This window comes from Cannabis sativa, chromosome X, assembly GCF_029168945.1.
Source record: "Cannabis sativa cultivar Pink pepper isolate KNU-18-1 chromosome X, ASM2916894v1, whole genome shotgun sequence".
NCBI classification, from domain to species: Eukaryota; Viridiplantae; Streptophyta; class Magnoliopsida; order Rosales; family Cannabaceae; genus Cannabis; species Cannabis sativa.
In genome coordinates this window covers 54,088,687-54,106,640 of record NC_083610.1, presented here as the reverse complement: position 1 = coordinate 54,106,640, position 17,954 = coordinate 54,088,687, and the positions used below count along the sequence as shown (strand labels likewise).

General features: G+C 34.5%; 1 protein-coding gene across 1 annotated transcript; it reads left to right on the top strand.

The window, feature by feature from the left end:
* Positions 1–13,357: 13,357 nt before the first annotated feature.
* LOC115712903 (RING-H2 finger protein ATL11) lies at positions 13,358–15,350 on the top strand. Its single transcript, XM_030641321.2, has one exon. The coding sequence runs from the start codon at positions 13,767–13,769 to the stop codon at positions 15,090–15,092; it is 1,326 nt and encodes a 441-aa protein (XP_030497181.2). The 5' UTR covers positions 13,358–13,766; the 3' UTR covers positions 15,093–15,350.
* Positions 15,351–17,954: the final 2,604 nt, after the last annotated feature.

Here is a 17,954-nt window from a genome sequence, read left to right as displayed (position 1 = left end):
AATTGGCATTTAAATGGTTGAATTTGAAAATTGGCGTTTTTGAGAAAATGAGATGCAGAAATGATAAAACTGCAAAATTGTAAAAAGTGAGGCCCAAATCCATACTGTATAGGGCCGGCCACTTTTATAGGGTTTTTGATCTCATATTTTCATTATTTTAATGCCAAATAATTCAAACCTAACCCTAGTGGAATGTTATAAATAGATAGTGAAGGCTTCAAGAAATTTACAATTAACTTTCACACTTTTCCTTCAGAGAAAAACCTGAGCCTTCTCTCTCTATATCTAGCCGCCACTCCTTGCTCTTCTTCTTCCTTGAGATTTCAAAACACTTAGTGATTAGAGTAGTGCCCACACACAGCAAGTGATACCTCAATCATAGTGAGGAAGATCGTGAAGAAAGACTTTCAACAAGAAGGAGTTTCAGCACTAAAGAAGGAGAGAAAGAGAACCAGGTTCAGATCTTGATAATACTCTGCGACAGAAAGGATACAAGGGTTAGAGATCTGAATGGAAGGAGACATTTAATTCCGCTGCACCCAATGTAAGGTTTCTAATACTTTATATGTGTTTATTTCATAATCGTTTTAGAAGTTCATATTTAGGGTGTTAATCAACATACTTGTGAGTAGATCTAAGATCCTGGTAAAATAATTTCCATCAACTGGCCTCAGAGCCATGGTAATTGATTTGCTTACAAGAAATTTGGACTTAAAACGATTTGTTTGATGTTTGGATGGTATCATGTTGTTTTGAGTGTTGTTTGATGATTGATTGATGTTTGTGAATTTTCGTGAAAAATAATTGAATATCTATTTCTGGAATTATTTTTATTGGATAGTATGGAAAAAATTAAGCAAGCTACTGTTTTACAGAACTCAATTTCGATTTAATTTGAATTAGTTATGATTTTTTGAAGTTTCGAAAAATATCGGGATGGTGTCACTGCACCACGCGCGTGCGGAAATCATGCAGGACCCTTGCTACGCCGTGTTTCCTCGCCCAAGCACTCCCTTTCGCGCCCAAGCACTGTCCGTACAGCTCGCATTTTTTTTTCGTTTTTCTTCGATTTTTCATGCTATTTCATGGATTTAACTTCCGATTTTTTGTGTAGTTTTGTATTTAGACATTTACTATTCCTAATTCAATTCTAAATATCATAATTAAATTAATTAATTTTTTTTTTAAAATTAATTCATGATATTAGTGTAATTTGAATTTGAAAATAGTAAATATCTATATTTTTTGCTTAATTATCTATCTTATTTTTAAATTTGATTATATCTTATCTTATTTTCAAATTTAAGGTCAGATTTTAATTTTTTTTAAATTAATTTTTTTTAAATAATTTGACCTTATTTAAATTTAAAATAAGATAACTATAATCATGATATTTTAAATAGATGTAAGATATTTTGGTAACTTTTAAATTTTGTTATTTTATTTACTTAAATTAAATTATAAAATCTGAAAAAGATATTTATTTATCCTTTTTTTAATTTTTTATTTAATTTTTATCTATAAAATAACATTTAATTTTTTAAAAGTAGTTAGCAAATTTTGAAATGATATTTAGGTTAGTTGAAACCTAATTTTTCAAAATTGTAGGTTTAAGTTTAAATATTATTTTATTAATTTCGAAAATATATAATTTTATTATTTTAAAAAAAAATTTCGAAAATAATTTTTTTTTATTTTATTTAATTATTTTTTCGAAATTTAATTATTTAAAATTAAATAAATGCTACATCCAACTATCCAGCTAACCTTGTTGCAGGATATGTGTTTTAGCTTGTTTGTAAGTTTTTAAAACCTATTATTGCTTGATTGCAAATAGCCATGGTTAACTTGTTGACAGATCCAATGATCTGATTTTAACTCATGGCTCCCTTAGTCAAGTAAATAATTTGTAACAGGTAATTTTAACAATCTTCTTTCATCTGTGTATGACCTAGCAACATGATAGGATCCATCCAAATTGTGTGCATGTGTGAGCCTATATGTTTAATCTTGTTATAGATTTTTTTTTTTGAGATAATTAATTTTGTTATAGATGCATATAGGTTGTTGTTGCTAAATAAAATATCATAGTTTTTGATAGATTTTGTTTAGGCCCATTTAGTTTTTGGGCTTATTCAAATAATAGCAGTTGTTCATTTTAAGGTTAAATTCCTCTCTTTTGGGCCTTGTGTGGGGAACCATAGTAGTGGGTACGACATACTGAACCGAGCCCCCCCTCACATGAACTACCCCAATTGTGAATGCCCATTTGCCTGATTTGGATAACTGTACTAGGTTAATTAAATTAGTTTAACCTAATAAAATTGATTAGCAACATAATTAATTTCATTTATTTTGAAATTAATTTAAGAAAACCATAGTTTAAAGAATTTTTATTCTAAGCTAAACTATATGTATTTTCTTGTATTTAATTAAATATAGAATTATAACCATCTAGATTCTTTCTGAAGCTTAATTTAAATTTTTCATTAAATATTCCTATTTAAGTTGATATTTAGTTATCTATAACTAATCAGCTTAAATCCGAATATCTTTTGGATTTAAAATTTCAAAATTAAGTTGAGGAATTTTAGGAATTGGTTATTAAGATTCTTTAGATATTTTTTAAGTTGATATTTTTTCGAATATTAACTTAAAATGAAATATTTTCAAATTAAATGGTTACAACTTAATTTTTGATATTTAGTTAAATTTAAATTTGAAAAATATTTAAGTTCTAGATTTTTTCTAATACAACTTAAATTAGATATTTTTTCAAATTTTGTGGAAAAGATACTTAGTCAAATAAGATATTTTCTAGATATTTATTTCTAGACTAATTATTTATTTCTTTAATTTAATACATTTAATTAAATTGAAAATTAAATATCTAAGTTGATTTTCATCATGATACTTAAATATTTCTTTTTCATGACACTTAATTAAATAGAAAATTATTTTTAGTTGAAATTTATTTTTTCAACTAAATTTAAATAATTTTCAAAATATATTTTTTCTTAATTTTATTAATCAATTTTCGAAATTGTATTTCATAATGCAAGATGATTTTGAATTTATCTTGAAAAATAGATTAAGTTGTAAATTAATTATTTCTTTTTCAATGATTTTGAATTTATCTTGAAAAATAGTATGTTCTTCACTGCAGCTGCTTGAAACTTGGGAGAATCTTAACCCAGATGAGTTAAAGCTGAAAGTTGGAAATGGAAAGTTAGTATCAGTTAAAGCTAGAGGAACGGCCCGTATCAAGTTTCATACAAAAAGATTTTTACTTTTACAAAATATTTTATATATTCCAAACTTTAGTAGAAACTTGATTAGTGTTTCATGTTTACAAACACAATTTTATATATTGAATTTTTCAAGTTCAAATTGTTCAATTTCTCGTAATGGATTTCATATATGTGTTGCTAACATGGAACAAGGGCTTTATGTTCTAAGACCTAATACGCAAATCTCACTAAATACTGAACTTTTTAAGGTAGCTAGACCTAGAAGCCTTAAGAGAAAAGAGATTGATAATGATGATCAAACTTATCTATGGCATTAACGTTTAGGTCATATAGGTTTTGATAGACTCAATAGGCTAACCAAGGACGGTCCATAGAAAAATGTCGTCTTAGGTGAACTGCCAGTATGTGAGTCATGCCTAGAAGGAAAAATGACTAAACGTTCTTTCTCTGCAAAGGGAGAGCGTGCCAAACAACCCCTAGGGTTAGTGCATTCAGATGTTTGCGGACCTCTGAATGTAAAAGCCCGAGGTGGTTATGAGTATTTCGTCACTTTCATTGACGATTTCTCAAGATACAGTTTTCTTTACCTAATGCAAAAGAAATCTGAAACATTTGAAAAGTTTCAGGAATTTCATGCTCTGGCTCAAAACCAATTAGGTAAAACATTAAACATTTGAAAAGTTTCAGGAGTTTCATGCTCTGGCTCAAAACCAATTAGGTAAAACATTAAAGATCTTGCGAACTGATAGGGGTGGAGTATATATGGATATGCAGTTCAAAGATCATTTAATTGAACTTGGAATTTAATCACAATACACTGCCCCAAGCACTCCACAGCAAAATGGAGTTGCAGAAAGAAGAAATCGCACTCTCTTGGAAATGGTTAGGTCCATGCTAAGTTATTCAACTCTGTCTACTTCCTTCTGAGGATATGCTATTCAGATGGCAAATGACATTTTAAATGTTGTTCCATCTAAAGCAGTCCCTAAGACACCCGTCGAGCTATGGAATGGTCGTACACCTAGTTTACGCCATTATAGGATTTGGGGGTGCCCTGCTCACGTCTTGAGAAAGAAAGAAGGAAAAACTGGAATCGCGAACTGAAGTTTGCATGTTTGTCGAAAATTCTAAAGATACTAGGGGTGGACTATTTTATAGTCACAAGAATAGCAAAGTGTTTGCTTCTACAAATGCTACTTTTCTTGAAGGTAACTATATTAAAGACAACAAACCGAAAAGTAAAGTTGTATTAGAGGAAATGCTTACAGATATAGTTCCTTCCAATATTCCATCATCTTCCACTCAAGAAGAGGATAATCCCACTCCCTCAGTCGTAGCAACTGAGAAAACTACTACCAAAGCTCCTGTTGAGAAGATCACCACTCCTCGTCGTAGTGGGAGGGTTTCTACAAAACCGTCTCGTTATGGCTTGGATGGTGAAATCAATATGGTCGTTGGTGACGGTATTGAAGACGACCCATTAACCTATAAACAGGCAATGGCAAGTCCGCAACGGAAGCGATGGTCAGCCGGCATGGATTCAGAAATGGATTCCATGAAAAAGAACAAAGTCTGGGAATATGTAGATCCACCCGATGACTGTCGTCCAATCAGATGCAAATGGGTCTACAAGAAGAAAAGAGGCGCTGGAGGCAAAGTCGAAACTTTTAAAGCTAGACTGGTCGCCAAGGGTTATACCCAAAGAGAAGTGTGGACTATGAGGAAACTTTTAGTCCTATCACCATGCTCAAATCCATCTGAATTCTTCTCTCCATCGCATCTGCTTTCGACTATGAAATCTGGCAAATGGATGTCAAGACAACCTTCCTTAATGGGCTTCTTGAAGAAACAATCTACATGGAGCAACCAGAAGGCTATGTTCTTCCAGGGCAAGAAAATAAAGTTTGCAAATTACATTGGTCTCTTTATGGACTTAAGCAAGCTTCTCGCTGATTGAATAAAAGGTTTGATGAAATCATAAAAACCTACGGCTTTCATCAGAATGAAGGTGAACCTTGTGTTTACCAACTCAAGGAAGACCAAGTAGTAGTATTCCTGGTCCTTTATGTTGACGACATTTTGATCATTGGCAACAATATCAAGAAAATGACTCACATCAAGGAATGGCTAGACACTCAATTCGATATGAAAGATTTGGGTGAGGCTGCCTATGTTCTCGGTATTCAGATTATCAGAAACCGGAAGAACAAATCCCTTGCTCTCTCTCAAACAACTTACATTGACAAAGTTTTAGAGAGATTTTTCCATGACCAACACCAACGGGGCAAATATGCCTTCTAGATATGGTATCCGTCTATTTAAGAAACAGTGTCCTACTGATCCTCAAGAGATAGAGGACATGGAAAAAGTTCCTTATGCTTCTGCAGTTGGAAGTCTAATGTATGCAATGTTATGCACTAGACCTGACATCTGCTATGCAGTTGGAATCGTGAGAAGGTATCAGTCAAATCCAGGACAGGAACATTGGAATGCTGTTAAGTATATTCTGAAATACTAGAAGATTACAAGAGATTACGTGTTAGTCTATAAGGGTGGTGCTCTAAATCCCATAGGCTATACCGACTCAGATTTCTAGGCATGTCTTGAAGACAGGAAATCTACATCTGGGATGGTGTTTACTCTTGGGGGTGGAACAGTGGTTTGGAGAAGTGTGAAACAGACCTCGATTTCAGATTCTATCATGGAGGCAGAATACATAGTTGCAGCAGAAGCTGCTAAAGAGGTTGTCTGGCTAAGAAAATTCTTCACCAGTCTTGGTGTAGTGCCAGGAATGGAAAAGCCTCTAGTCCTACTTTGTGATAACAATGGAGCAATAGCCAACAGTAAGGAACCTCGAAGCCACAAGAGAAGCAAACATATAGAAAGAAAATATCACATCATCAGAGAATATGTGGCAAGAGGGGATGTACTGGTGGAAATAGTGGACACACAAGACAACTTAGCTGATCCATTCACCAAAGTGTTGGCAGTGACTGCATTTGAAAAGCACCGTCAGAATTTAGGATTAATTGAGATGTACTGATTAGTTTTATATTAGTGCAAGTGGGAGTTTGTTGGGTCTTATGCCCTAAATAAAACTCTGTTTCAATGTAATCCAGATTATTTAATATCAATAAAATAACAGAAGTATTTTTCATTCATTTGTGTATGTTTTGGTTCACCTTATCAATTGTTTGTCTATTTGATTTATAAATTCATTCAAACCCTTTTCACATACTTAATCATGTTTATTGTGTTGTCAACACAGTGGAAAGTAAACATGACTATGTGATTAAAGATTCCTAGATTTATCAGAACACTAGGGTTTTACTGATATGACAATCTACAACAGAGTTTACTTGCATTTGGTGAAATGCTATGTTCTTTCCAGAGCATTGGTTAAAGTAAAGCTTGGGTTGGATGCATGGAGTATGCATTGGAATGGACCGATATTGATTTTGATATAGATTTATTAAACTTACCGTAATATCTATTCAATTCCATATCACTTAATTGATCCTATATCAAATGATCTTAATCCTGATATGATTAGGTTCAATCTCAAGAGTATTATTCGTGTTCTTTGATTTGTTAGTTAAGTCTACTTTTTGGTCAGGGTGATACGTACATTTTGGGAATACGGTAGTGCAATTGAGTGGGAGCGCTAACATAAATATGGAATCTATAGCTTCTATTTGGCGAATAGAAAGTAAAGGATGATTTTCTACGAGCTTAACCAAACGAAAAATAAATGGTGGAGTACTCATTTAACTTAGCTGAAATATCATTTATACAGGGTAAAGTGTTTTAAGGATAAAATACATTGTAGGGTGTTACGGTAATTTGATCCTTTTACAGTGTAAATAATCTATATAGAGGATCATTGATCAAATTAGGATTATAACAATGTATAATTAATGACGTGTCTATATGGTGGAACATATAGAGAGTTCTATATAGCTGAGAGTGCAATTCTAAGTTCTATGCGTGGATTCAACGAAGAATTAATAAGTCAGTGAATTTAAGATGTAAATTCTTGATCTGCTTATTGGAAGCTCGGATATATAGACCCATGGTCCCCACACTAGTTAAGACAATATTACTTGTAAGACTCATTTAGTTGGTTTTAATTAATCAATTATAATTCTCAAGTTAGACTATGTCTATTTGTGAATTTATCACTTATTAAGGGCGAAACAGTAAATAGAGAGTTTATGGGGTATATTTATTAATTAGGAAACTTTGATTAGTTTAATTAATAAATAAAAGAAATGATAATATATTATTTAATAATTAATTATAGTTAATAAATAATTAGATTTGACATTTATGTGGTTGAATGAGAAAATTGGCAATTTTAGAGAATGGGAAACTAGAAATGATAAAATAGGAAAGTTGCAAAAGTGATTCCACATTGCTATGGCCGACCACTTTACTTGCATTTTTGTCATTTATTTTTTCAATTTTAATGCCAAATAATTCAATCCTAACCCTATGTGGTATTCTATAAATAGAAGGTAAATGCTCCAGGATTCAATGACACATTACTGCATTCTTTTCTTTCACACAAACACTCCTGAGCCGCCACTCTCTCTCTCTCTCTCTCTCTCTCTCTCTCTCTCTCTCTCTCTCTCTCTCTTCTCTGTTTTCAAAATTCCTCTAAGTGATAGAGTAGTGCCCACACACATCAAGTAATACCTCAATCATAGTGAGGAAGGCTGTGTAGAATTCAGAGTCAACAAAGAAGGACATTCGGGCTAAGATCTTGATTATACTCTGCGATAGAAAGGAATCAAAGGTTAGAGATTTGAGTGAGAGGAGACATATTATTCCGCTGCACCCAATGTAAGGTTTCTTATACTTTATATGTGTTTAATTATATTCGTTTTAGAAGTTCATATTTAGGTTGTTAATCAACATACTTGTGAGTAGATCTAAGATCCTGGTAAAATAATTCCAACACGTAAATCAGCTAAGTCTCTTTAACCAAAGGGATCAGCTTTAGACTTGCCTCCCGGAGAAGGCATGTAAGTCTCACATGCTCCCAGAGAGCAAGGCTACAACAAAGCTTCTCCGGGAGGTGTCAGATCCTATCTGAACAGTCATCTCGCATTAATGCCGCATGGGAGGAGGCGTATTGAAACTGCCATATGTCTTAAAGTCTGATGGCGCAACCCCCTCTCTGCAGCTACTATGCTATGATTAATGAGCCTAGTGACGACTACTTTATGAGGACTCACACCAGTCAAAAAGAATAAAGGACTACATCCATAAAACCCCTACAAAGCCTAGGGATTAGACCATGCATTTCCTATAATATATCCATTAGGAATGTGTGGCTTTACTGATAATTACAGAAAGACATGTACCTCAATTCTAGGGATCACCCCACAAAAACACTATAAATACCCCCGAAACTCATTAAAGCAGGAGTCGAGAATTCTGGGTTTCATAAGAACTAGAAGAGGAAAAATCCACCAAGAACATTCTCTGTAATAAATACTATCATAAATACACAGACTCGTGGACTAAGGCTCATTAACGCCTCAACCACGTAAAAATCTCTCTCTTAATTCCCTATAGCTCTCTTAACTACTATTATTATATTGGTTGCCGAAAACCTCGGTCAACATAATGAAATACAATAAAATTAGAATTTTAATTATTTAATTACCTACTAGTTATAAAAAAAATGTAACAAGTGGCTAGTTACTATACTATATACATTAACTTTTAAAAATTTTATATGTAGATACATATATAATAAATTATATCTCACACTAACAAAATTTTAAAAACTTTATTTCTAAACTAATTAAATCTCTCCTATCTCATTCTCGTTCACAATACATATCTATACATACATATATATTACTTAGAATATATACAATACAATTACAATATTTACATAAATAATATATACAAAATATGTACACACAATATTACTCATTAAGAAATCATCCATATATATATAAACACATGTTCAATAAAATACAAAATACATATGTGTATATATATTCTATATATTACGGTTTATATTTTTACCTTATAAGCACAATCCGATGACCAATTCATCAAAAAGTCCGGCCACTATGCACATACACAACAATAATGTTAATAATATGAAAAATCTTAAAAAAATTATAGAAAGAAAAAATAAACAATGTATGTTACTAAAATGAATAGAAATCATATTTATACATTAATGGACGTTGATATTCAACGTTTTCTCCACTAAAATTGGTGACCAGAGTTATAACTGCCACTTTCTATGTATGGGTTCAGTTTACAGTGAAATAGTGGAAAAATCAAAACTTTTTTCGTGTATGTGTTTAGGTATCAAAAATTGAAGATTTTTTTTTTTTTAAATAGGCTCAAATGGTGTAAAAATGAGGGAGATATTGGCTGTGGGAGAAGTGGTTGGGGAAGGTGGAGATGGTTTGGGGTTTGAAGGTTTGATGCTATGGTTTTGTGAGGAAGAAGGAGATGAAGAAGACTAAGCTAAAAAGGGTATTTTATATAACCTTATCCCGTTAGTTATTAGGAAATAACCGACGACATAGGGTACACATGTCAATTATCGCGTGTACCCTATGTCGTTGGTTATTTCCTAATAACCGACGGGATAAGGTTATTAAACCACTCCCAGAAATAAAAATCCGCCAACCAATGGTATAGTCTAATTATATACCTACAGTTTTTATAAAAAAAACTGCCTCTAAATATCCATTTTCAATACGTTGCTATTTTTACACCCTTTAGCTTCCCTTGTTATAAAACTTGTGGAAAGACCAACCTCTAAAAAGTTGTTTTGTAGTAGTGTGACCTTGTCTCTGTTGGGAATATTTTACCAGGGTCTAGATTTACTAACAAGTACGTTGATTAACATCCTAAATATGAATTCTCTAAAATAATGAAATAAACACATAAGGGTTTAAAGAAAACCTTACATTGATTGCAACGAAATATAATGACTCCTTCCGTTTAACATCTCTAGCCCTCAGGGCCGGCCCTGAAAATATATGGGCCCAAGACGAATTAAATTTTGGGGCCCTAAAAAATATCTAAAAAAAAATGTTATGGGATTTGAACCCATGACCTCGAACATTATGCCATCCACCTCAACCAACTAAGTTATGAATATTTGTTACTTATAATACACTTAAATTTTACTTAAATAAAAGACTAATAATTATTTTTTTATTTTTTATTTTTTTTTTTATTTTGGACTGCCAGAAAGTGGGGGCCCTAGGCACGGGCCTAGCCCGCCTATGCCTAGGGCCGGCCCTGCTAGCCCTTGATTCCTTTCTGTAGCAGAGCATTATCAAGATCTGAATCTGGATCTCTTTCTTTCCTACGAGTTTGGTTACCACAGTCTTACTCACTATGATTGAGTACTTGACTTGCTATGTGTGGGCACGACACTCTTTCACTGTGGGTTTCGAATGTGAAGAACAATGAAGGATGTGAAATCACTTAGGAAGGAACTCTCTCATCTAGGTTGGCTGAATAGTCAGGTTGACATTAGTTGGATGAGTGAGAGTATCGTGTTCCTTTTATAGTATTTCAACTAGGGCTTAGGGCTGAATTATATAGATTAAAAAAGAATAAAATATTGAGCAAAAATTCACTTATGGTCGTACACTATAATGGACCATTCTCTAGTTAGATTTTTGCCACTTTATTTCAATCACTTATTCTTCTTTTCAATAATACCATATTTTTTAATTCAATCCGATAAATGCCAAAACTATTTATTTAATAATTATAATTAATTATCAAATAAAAATTGTCATTTATGTAACCATACCAAGTCTCTTAAATAACATTGACCCCAAAACATATTTTCTTCACAATTAAGCCCTTGCTTAGTGAAAATTCATAAATAAGACATAGTCTAATTTTAGAATTATAATCAATTAAAATCAATTGACTGAGTTTGCAAGCAGTATTATCTCAACTAGTGAGGGGACCATGGGCCTATATAATCAAGCTTTCAATAAGTAGATCTAGAATTCACCAAGTAAATTTTCTAACTTATTAGTTCTGCCTTGCGCCACTATAGATTTGGAATTGAATAGCACTCTCGATTATATAGAACGCTCTATATGTACCACGATATAGATACGTTATGATTATCCATTGTTACAATCCTAATAGTCAAAGATCCTCTACAGATGATCTACACTAAATAGGGACAAATTTACCGTTCTACCCTTCAATGTATTTTATCCTTAAAACACCTAGCTAGCAACCTATAAATGATACTTCACTAAACTAATATAATTATTGAAATGAGGCCTCAATCATTTATCTTTATTCAGCTTACCTCGAAGGAAATCATCGTTTCACTTCTAAAGAATTATAGAAGCTATAGATTCTATATCTATGATCAGCGCTCCCACTAAATTGAACTACCATGTTCTTAATCTGTATGTCACGAGAAGATCCAATTGGTCGACTTTAACGAACAAATTAAAAAACATAAATAATACAACTAAGTTGAACCTAACAAAATTAGGATTAAGATCCATAGACCTAAGATCAACCATTGATATTGACTTAGAAAGATATAACGGTAAGTTTATAATATCTTATCTAAGATCAATATCGGTCCCTTCCAATGTATACTCCATACATCCGATACTGGTAAACTTTACCAATGCCCTGGAAAGGACATAACACTTATCCAAGGTGTAAGTATACCTTATCGCCGATTATCATGCCAGTCTAAATCCAGTGAATTGACAAATCACAGGAATTACACTTTTGAACATATAATCATGATTATATTCCACTGTGCTGACGACACTATAATCATGAACAAATATATACATATTTATATATATGTTCTGGACTTAATAGAATTTATATATTAAACATAATTATAAAATAAATCATGTAAACCATGCAACATAAAATACAATTTCTGATCTTTATTAATTAGTAAATTTGATTATATTGAAATGGGTTTTATTTAGGGTACAAAACCCAACAGTCTCTGTGTCATCACAGGTAGATCAGTTGTGCACTCACCTGTAAGTGAAAGACCTAAAATCTATACATGGAGTGAATTAAATTTCAACCCCGCTATTATGGTGGCTATCGGGTTCGACTACCCAGTTTTTGGATGTCGCTTTCTATGATTGGTATTGAGAGCTAGGGGTTTAGTGAACAGTGTGATTCGCATTTGAAGCTTGATTTTGTGATTAGTTGTGGTCTCTCTATTTTGTTTATACACTTTGACAATGGTGATGAGATATTTTATTTTTAAAACCTAAGGATGCAGAAATTTTTATTAAACCAAGGATTCTTTGATATTATATTAGTTGATTTCTTACTAGGCTTTATAAGCTCACCCGCTATTTTTTCCCAATCTAGGAACTCAGTTTGATGCTAGTGGATGAGGATAGTACCGTTGAGGAAGAAAGTTGTTATTAGTTTAGTCTTATTCTACTTATCAAACTTTCTAATGAAACTGATTTTGTATTTAACCTTGAACGAATGGTCTAGATGACTTAAATTAACTATGTACTAGTTACAAATGAGGAATGACCGATACTAGATATTATTTTAGTACTTTACTGAATTATTAAATCTATCTATTCAATGACTAAACTGTAGGAATATTATTATTTTACAACTAATAATATTTTTTTATCGATATAGAAGTTAATTCACTTATTTTTAAATAAGTACTTTGTGATATAAGTTAAAAGATCATTTATAAGAGTTATTTTCTTATAAGAGTTAAAGTGTGACTTTTGACCACATTACATATCTATCATGGCTTAAAAATAAATAAATGAATAGATGTTATGAGTTTAAAATGACATTTGATAAACCAGATATAAGTTTTTGTTATGTATTGCTACAACAACAAAAACTAAATGTCGTGCAACCAGCTAAAACGAATCTAGGATTTTTTTATTTTCTTTTAAAAAAAGAAAGAAAATAAGTTACAACGAACAATACGACAATTTGCTTAATTAGCATCCAAATCTTAAAATCCCATACCGGCTAGCTCTCAAGCAAAGTTCTTATTGCGTTGCATTACTCATCCAAGAATCTTAGAATTTAGCTCTAGGTCGGCCTTGCCCACTTCTTACTCTCAAGTCAACCCCACTAATAACTCCAAAATAACTCTCATTTACTCGCGCGTCCTTCCACATTCCTTGCGTTTAGTTTTTTTTCGAAGGACAATATAATATTCTGAGGAAGACTTATTCCGGTGTTTGTTCTATAATTTTGTATTTATTTTATTTTATCCATCCTATTTAGTAGAATATATATATATTCAAAATCTTATCATATACTAATACAGCAACCAGCAAATACGACATCAAATATTTTAATATAGCTTTACAATTTCGCTACTTTTTTTTGAGTCGCCCACTATCCAAAGTCCAAACTAATATAATTATCAGCTTTGAGTCCCTTCAAAACTCATGAGCTTCTTATATATTTTTTTTTTATTTGCTCTTTTTTCATTTGGAATTTTGACAACCAAGACATATGATTACTAACAGAAAGTACGGAACATGGATTTTTGGATTCCAAAGATCGATTCATTATGGCCACGGAGGCAGCAAAAGGGCGGCGCTGGTCTTCCTCTTATTTCTAATCCTCACGTTCGTGTTTCCACGCGCCGCCGCACAGACCGGAGATCCTCCGCCTCCGTATTTATACGGCCCGACCCGACCTCAAAAAGTTGACCTCAAGATGGCAATCGTAATGGTTCTTCTAGTCACGGTCTTCTTCGTACTGGGCTTCCTCTCCGTTTACACCCGTCAATGCACTCAAGACCGGTTTCGAGGCAGCGACGAAATCACGCTCGGTTATGTCGGGAACTCGTCGAGGGGGCGTGGACTTGAACCAGAAATCATAGAGACATTTCCCACCTTCGTGTACTCCACCGTTAAAGGTCTGAAACTCGGGAAGGGATCATTGGAGTGCGCGGTTTGCCTCAACGAGTTCGAGGACAACGAAACGCTGCGTTTGATTCCAAAGTGCGATCATGTGTTCCACCCTGATTGTATCGACGCTTGGCTCGTATCTCACTCCACGTGTCCCGTCTGCCGTGCCAACCTTGTTCCCCAACCGGGCGAGACCCCACGACTAGGCTACACAACCCTCGCAGATGTCCTCAGCCCAGGCAACGAAGCGGGTCGATCCGAACCTAGACCAACACCCGATGAGCCTACACCGAATCCTCAAGTCTCAATACGGATTGTCACAGAATCACCAGAGATTACTTTGACTAATCCAACCCAAGATAGGGAGACGACTGAGGACCGTGCGCCGAGATCAAGATCAACCGGGTTCGGGGATCCGAGATCAAAGTCTAACGGTTGGGGGCTCGGCGGGATATTTCAAAGGTCGCACTCGACCAGCCGGTTGCTGGTTCCGCCGGGTGTGAGTCAGGAACGGTTCACCCTAAGGTTACCAGAGGAGATAAGGACCCAGCTTGTTAATTCGACACTAAACCGGACCAAGAGTACCAGCGGAACGGTGCTTCCAAGGGTCTGCAGTGCCAGGAAGGGTTATCGGAGTGTGAGCGCAGGGTTTGGTCGCTGGAAAGATAACGCTACATCTTACGAACGGTTTGAAAGTAGTGGGCGGCCGGAGCGGTGGGTTTTCTCGGTAGTACCGCCATTTTTTTCACGCTCGGGTTCAGCTACGTCATCCATGAAGGGTTCGTTGATAGAAGGAGGAGATGATATGGCAGCCCATTTGAAGGCGGCTTCGTCAAAATCGAAAGAACCACCGTCCGATCAGTTGTACAGAGGGAGGGACGACGTGGGTGAAAGGTCATCGGATCCGCTCCGGCGGTATGATTAAATTTAAGATTACGCATAAGGTACGTGAGCGTACGTACGCCACACTTGATTTATTAGTTCCAGGCTTTGTGTACAAAACAAGAAAAAAAAACAATTATATTTCAATTTAAATTATTCTTTTTTTACTCCTTATTTGTAATAAAAATCATCAGATTTGAAATTTTAGCACTTTTGTAATTTGGTATGAATTTAGTTTTGAGATGAGATCAGAAACCAGAAAGACAAAAGAAATACAATATCACATGGATTTGCAATTCAACTCCGCTGTCCTTTTCATCTTTCCCTCAATCTTTGTAATATTAATTAGAAAAAGAAGAATCATTTTTATTGATGAAAGAAACTGGAATGAATAATTAAACAGTAGAGGAGGTGAGCCTTTAAATAGGAGAACCTCAGTTTATAACCGAAAAAAAAAAGCTAACCAAAATAATAGAAAACTGTCTCAACAACAAAATAATTGATCCAACTAATTTGCCTTAAACTAGCTAACTAACTTACAAGGAAAAATAGAGAATCTTAATAGCTCTCCTCAAGATGAAGCTTATATGTGATAGACTGACATCTTGAATACATGAGAAGTATAGGAGAAGTGAGTGGTTTGGTGAAGGCATCCGCTAGTTGAAGTGAGCTGAAAATGGAAATGAGCCTTATTGAGCTGTTGTTAATTTTATCCCTGATGAAGTGACAGTCTAGTTCGATATGTTTCGTTCTTTCATGAAATGGTGGGTTGTTAGCAATATGTAAGGTTGAGTCATTATCACAGTAAATGAAAGCAGGATGAGATTGTGGTATGTGAAAATGATGGAGGAGATATTGTATAATCATGTAATTTCGCTTGTTGTGGCTGCTAAGGCTCGGTATTCAGCTTCGACTAAACTTTTGTAGATGGTTGGTTGCTTCTTTGTGTGACGGTAGATGAGGCAATCTCTCAGAAATATGCAAAAGCCAGTTGTAGAACATCTTGTAACAGGACACGACGCCCAATCAGAATCAGAGAACCCACAAAGGTGTAATGATGAAAACTTTGAATAGAGAAGCCCCTATCCAGGGCTTCCTTTGATGTATCGAAGTAGATGATTAATAGCTTGAGATGTGTAGTGTGTGGACTTGCCATGAATTGACTGAAGGAGTTCACGGCAAAATACTACTATAAAATTGGTTTTTCTTGAAGTTTTTAAACAGTTGTTTATAGTATTCCCGTCGGTTTTTATAACTGTCGCCTATACGATCGTCGCAAAATGGGAAAAATTGGCGACGGTTACAAAACTATCGCGAATGTGAACTTTCCGACGGTTTAAATAGTATAGGGCACGATTTAAAACCGTCGGGAATGTAAAAAAAGAAAAAAAAATACATATTTTCCCCCATTTTTTTCCTGCATTAGTTTTCTAATTTTACCTATATTAAAAGAAAACAACTAATAAATTTTATTACAATAACAACTAACTTTAAAACACAATAAATTTATACAATAACAAAATAAATATATATAGTAAATAAAAAAGTATATAAATAAATAAATGTATTTATACCGAGCTAGGAGAGAGAGGGAGACGAATGGTAGGTGGTGGTGGTCCGACGTATGAGACGGAGATGAGAGGGACATCGATAGGAGGTGGTGGTGGTCCAACGTATGCGATAGAGAGGAGAGGGAGACCGACGGGAGGAGGGGTGGGTGGAGATCGATGGACGAGAGAGACGAGAAGAAAGAGAGATCGAGAGGGGGAGGAAGACGGCGAGAGAGGAGAGCGATGGTGCAGAGGCATGGGTGGGGTTTTGGAGAGTTAAGATTTTTATTTTAGGGTGTGAGAAATGGAGAAGAAATAGGTGATAAGAAATAGGTGGGCATGTGGGAAATAGAAAAAAAGTAGGTGGGCACGTGGAAAATGTTGCGAGAAGTAGGTGACGATTTTTTAATGGGCCCTTATTCTCCTAAAAATTCGCATTTTATTAAAAAACGTCGCCTATTTTGTTCACTACGATTTTAAACCGTTGCGAATACTAAATTTTTCCTGACCGTTTAAAATAGTTACTTTATTCTTTTGGCGACGGTCCCGGAAAAAATTCATTTTTAGGACTGTTTCGAATTTCGATATTTGTAGTAGTGAAAGTTATGTCTGGCTTGGAAAATGTGAGATAAGGAAGCTTGGCAACAAGCTGTCGATAATGAGATGGGTTTTCCAATACTTCTCCATGTTTATTGTCGAGCTTGAGCTTAGGGTCCTAGGAATTTTACTGGGTTTACTGCCTACGTAACCAGAATCCTCAAGTAGTTGTAAGGTGTATTTTCTTTGAGAAAGAAATAAACCATCTTTGGCATGAGCTATCTCAAAACTGAGGAAATCTTTGAGGTTTTCAAGGGGGTTGAGTTTGAACTTGTGATGCAGTGAGTCTTGTAACTAGTGTAGAATAGAGATGTTGGGACCGGTGATGATGATGTCGTCGACATAGACAAGTAGGGAAATGAAGGTGTCTGCGGATCCTCTGGTGAACAGAGTGTAGTCAGCCTGTGATTGCTTGAATCCTTCTTGAAGTAGAGCATCTGAAAGTTTCCTGTACCATTGCCTGAAAGATTGCTTCAACCCATAAATAGACTTGTGTAGTTTGCACACTTGGTTAGTTTCTGCATTAAGAGAAGAAGGCAGAGTAAGTCCTTGGGGAAGTGACATATAAACTTCTTCATTAAAGTCTCGATTAAGAAAAGCATTATTAATATCAAGTTGTAAAGTGAGCCAGTTTTTGATAGTTGAAATAACAAGTAACAATTTAAGTGTAACCATCTTGGCAGCAGGGGAGAATGTATCAAAGAAATCTAGCCCTTCTTGTTGCATGTATCCTTGTGCAACAAGGCAAGCCTTGAATC

What these genes read in the sequence shown, in the direction of transcription:
- LOC115712903 (XM_030641321.2), top strand. Translation starts at nt 13,767, where the DNA reads ATGATTACTAACAGAAAGTACGGAACATGGATTTTTGGATTCCAAAGA.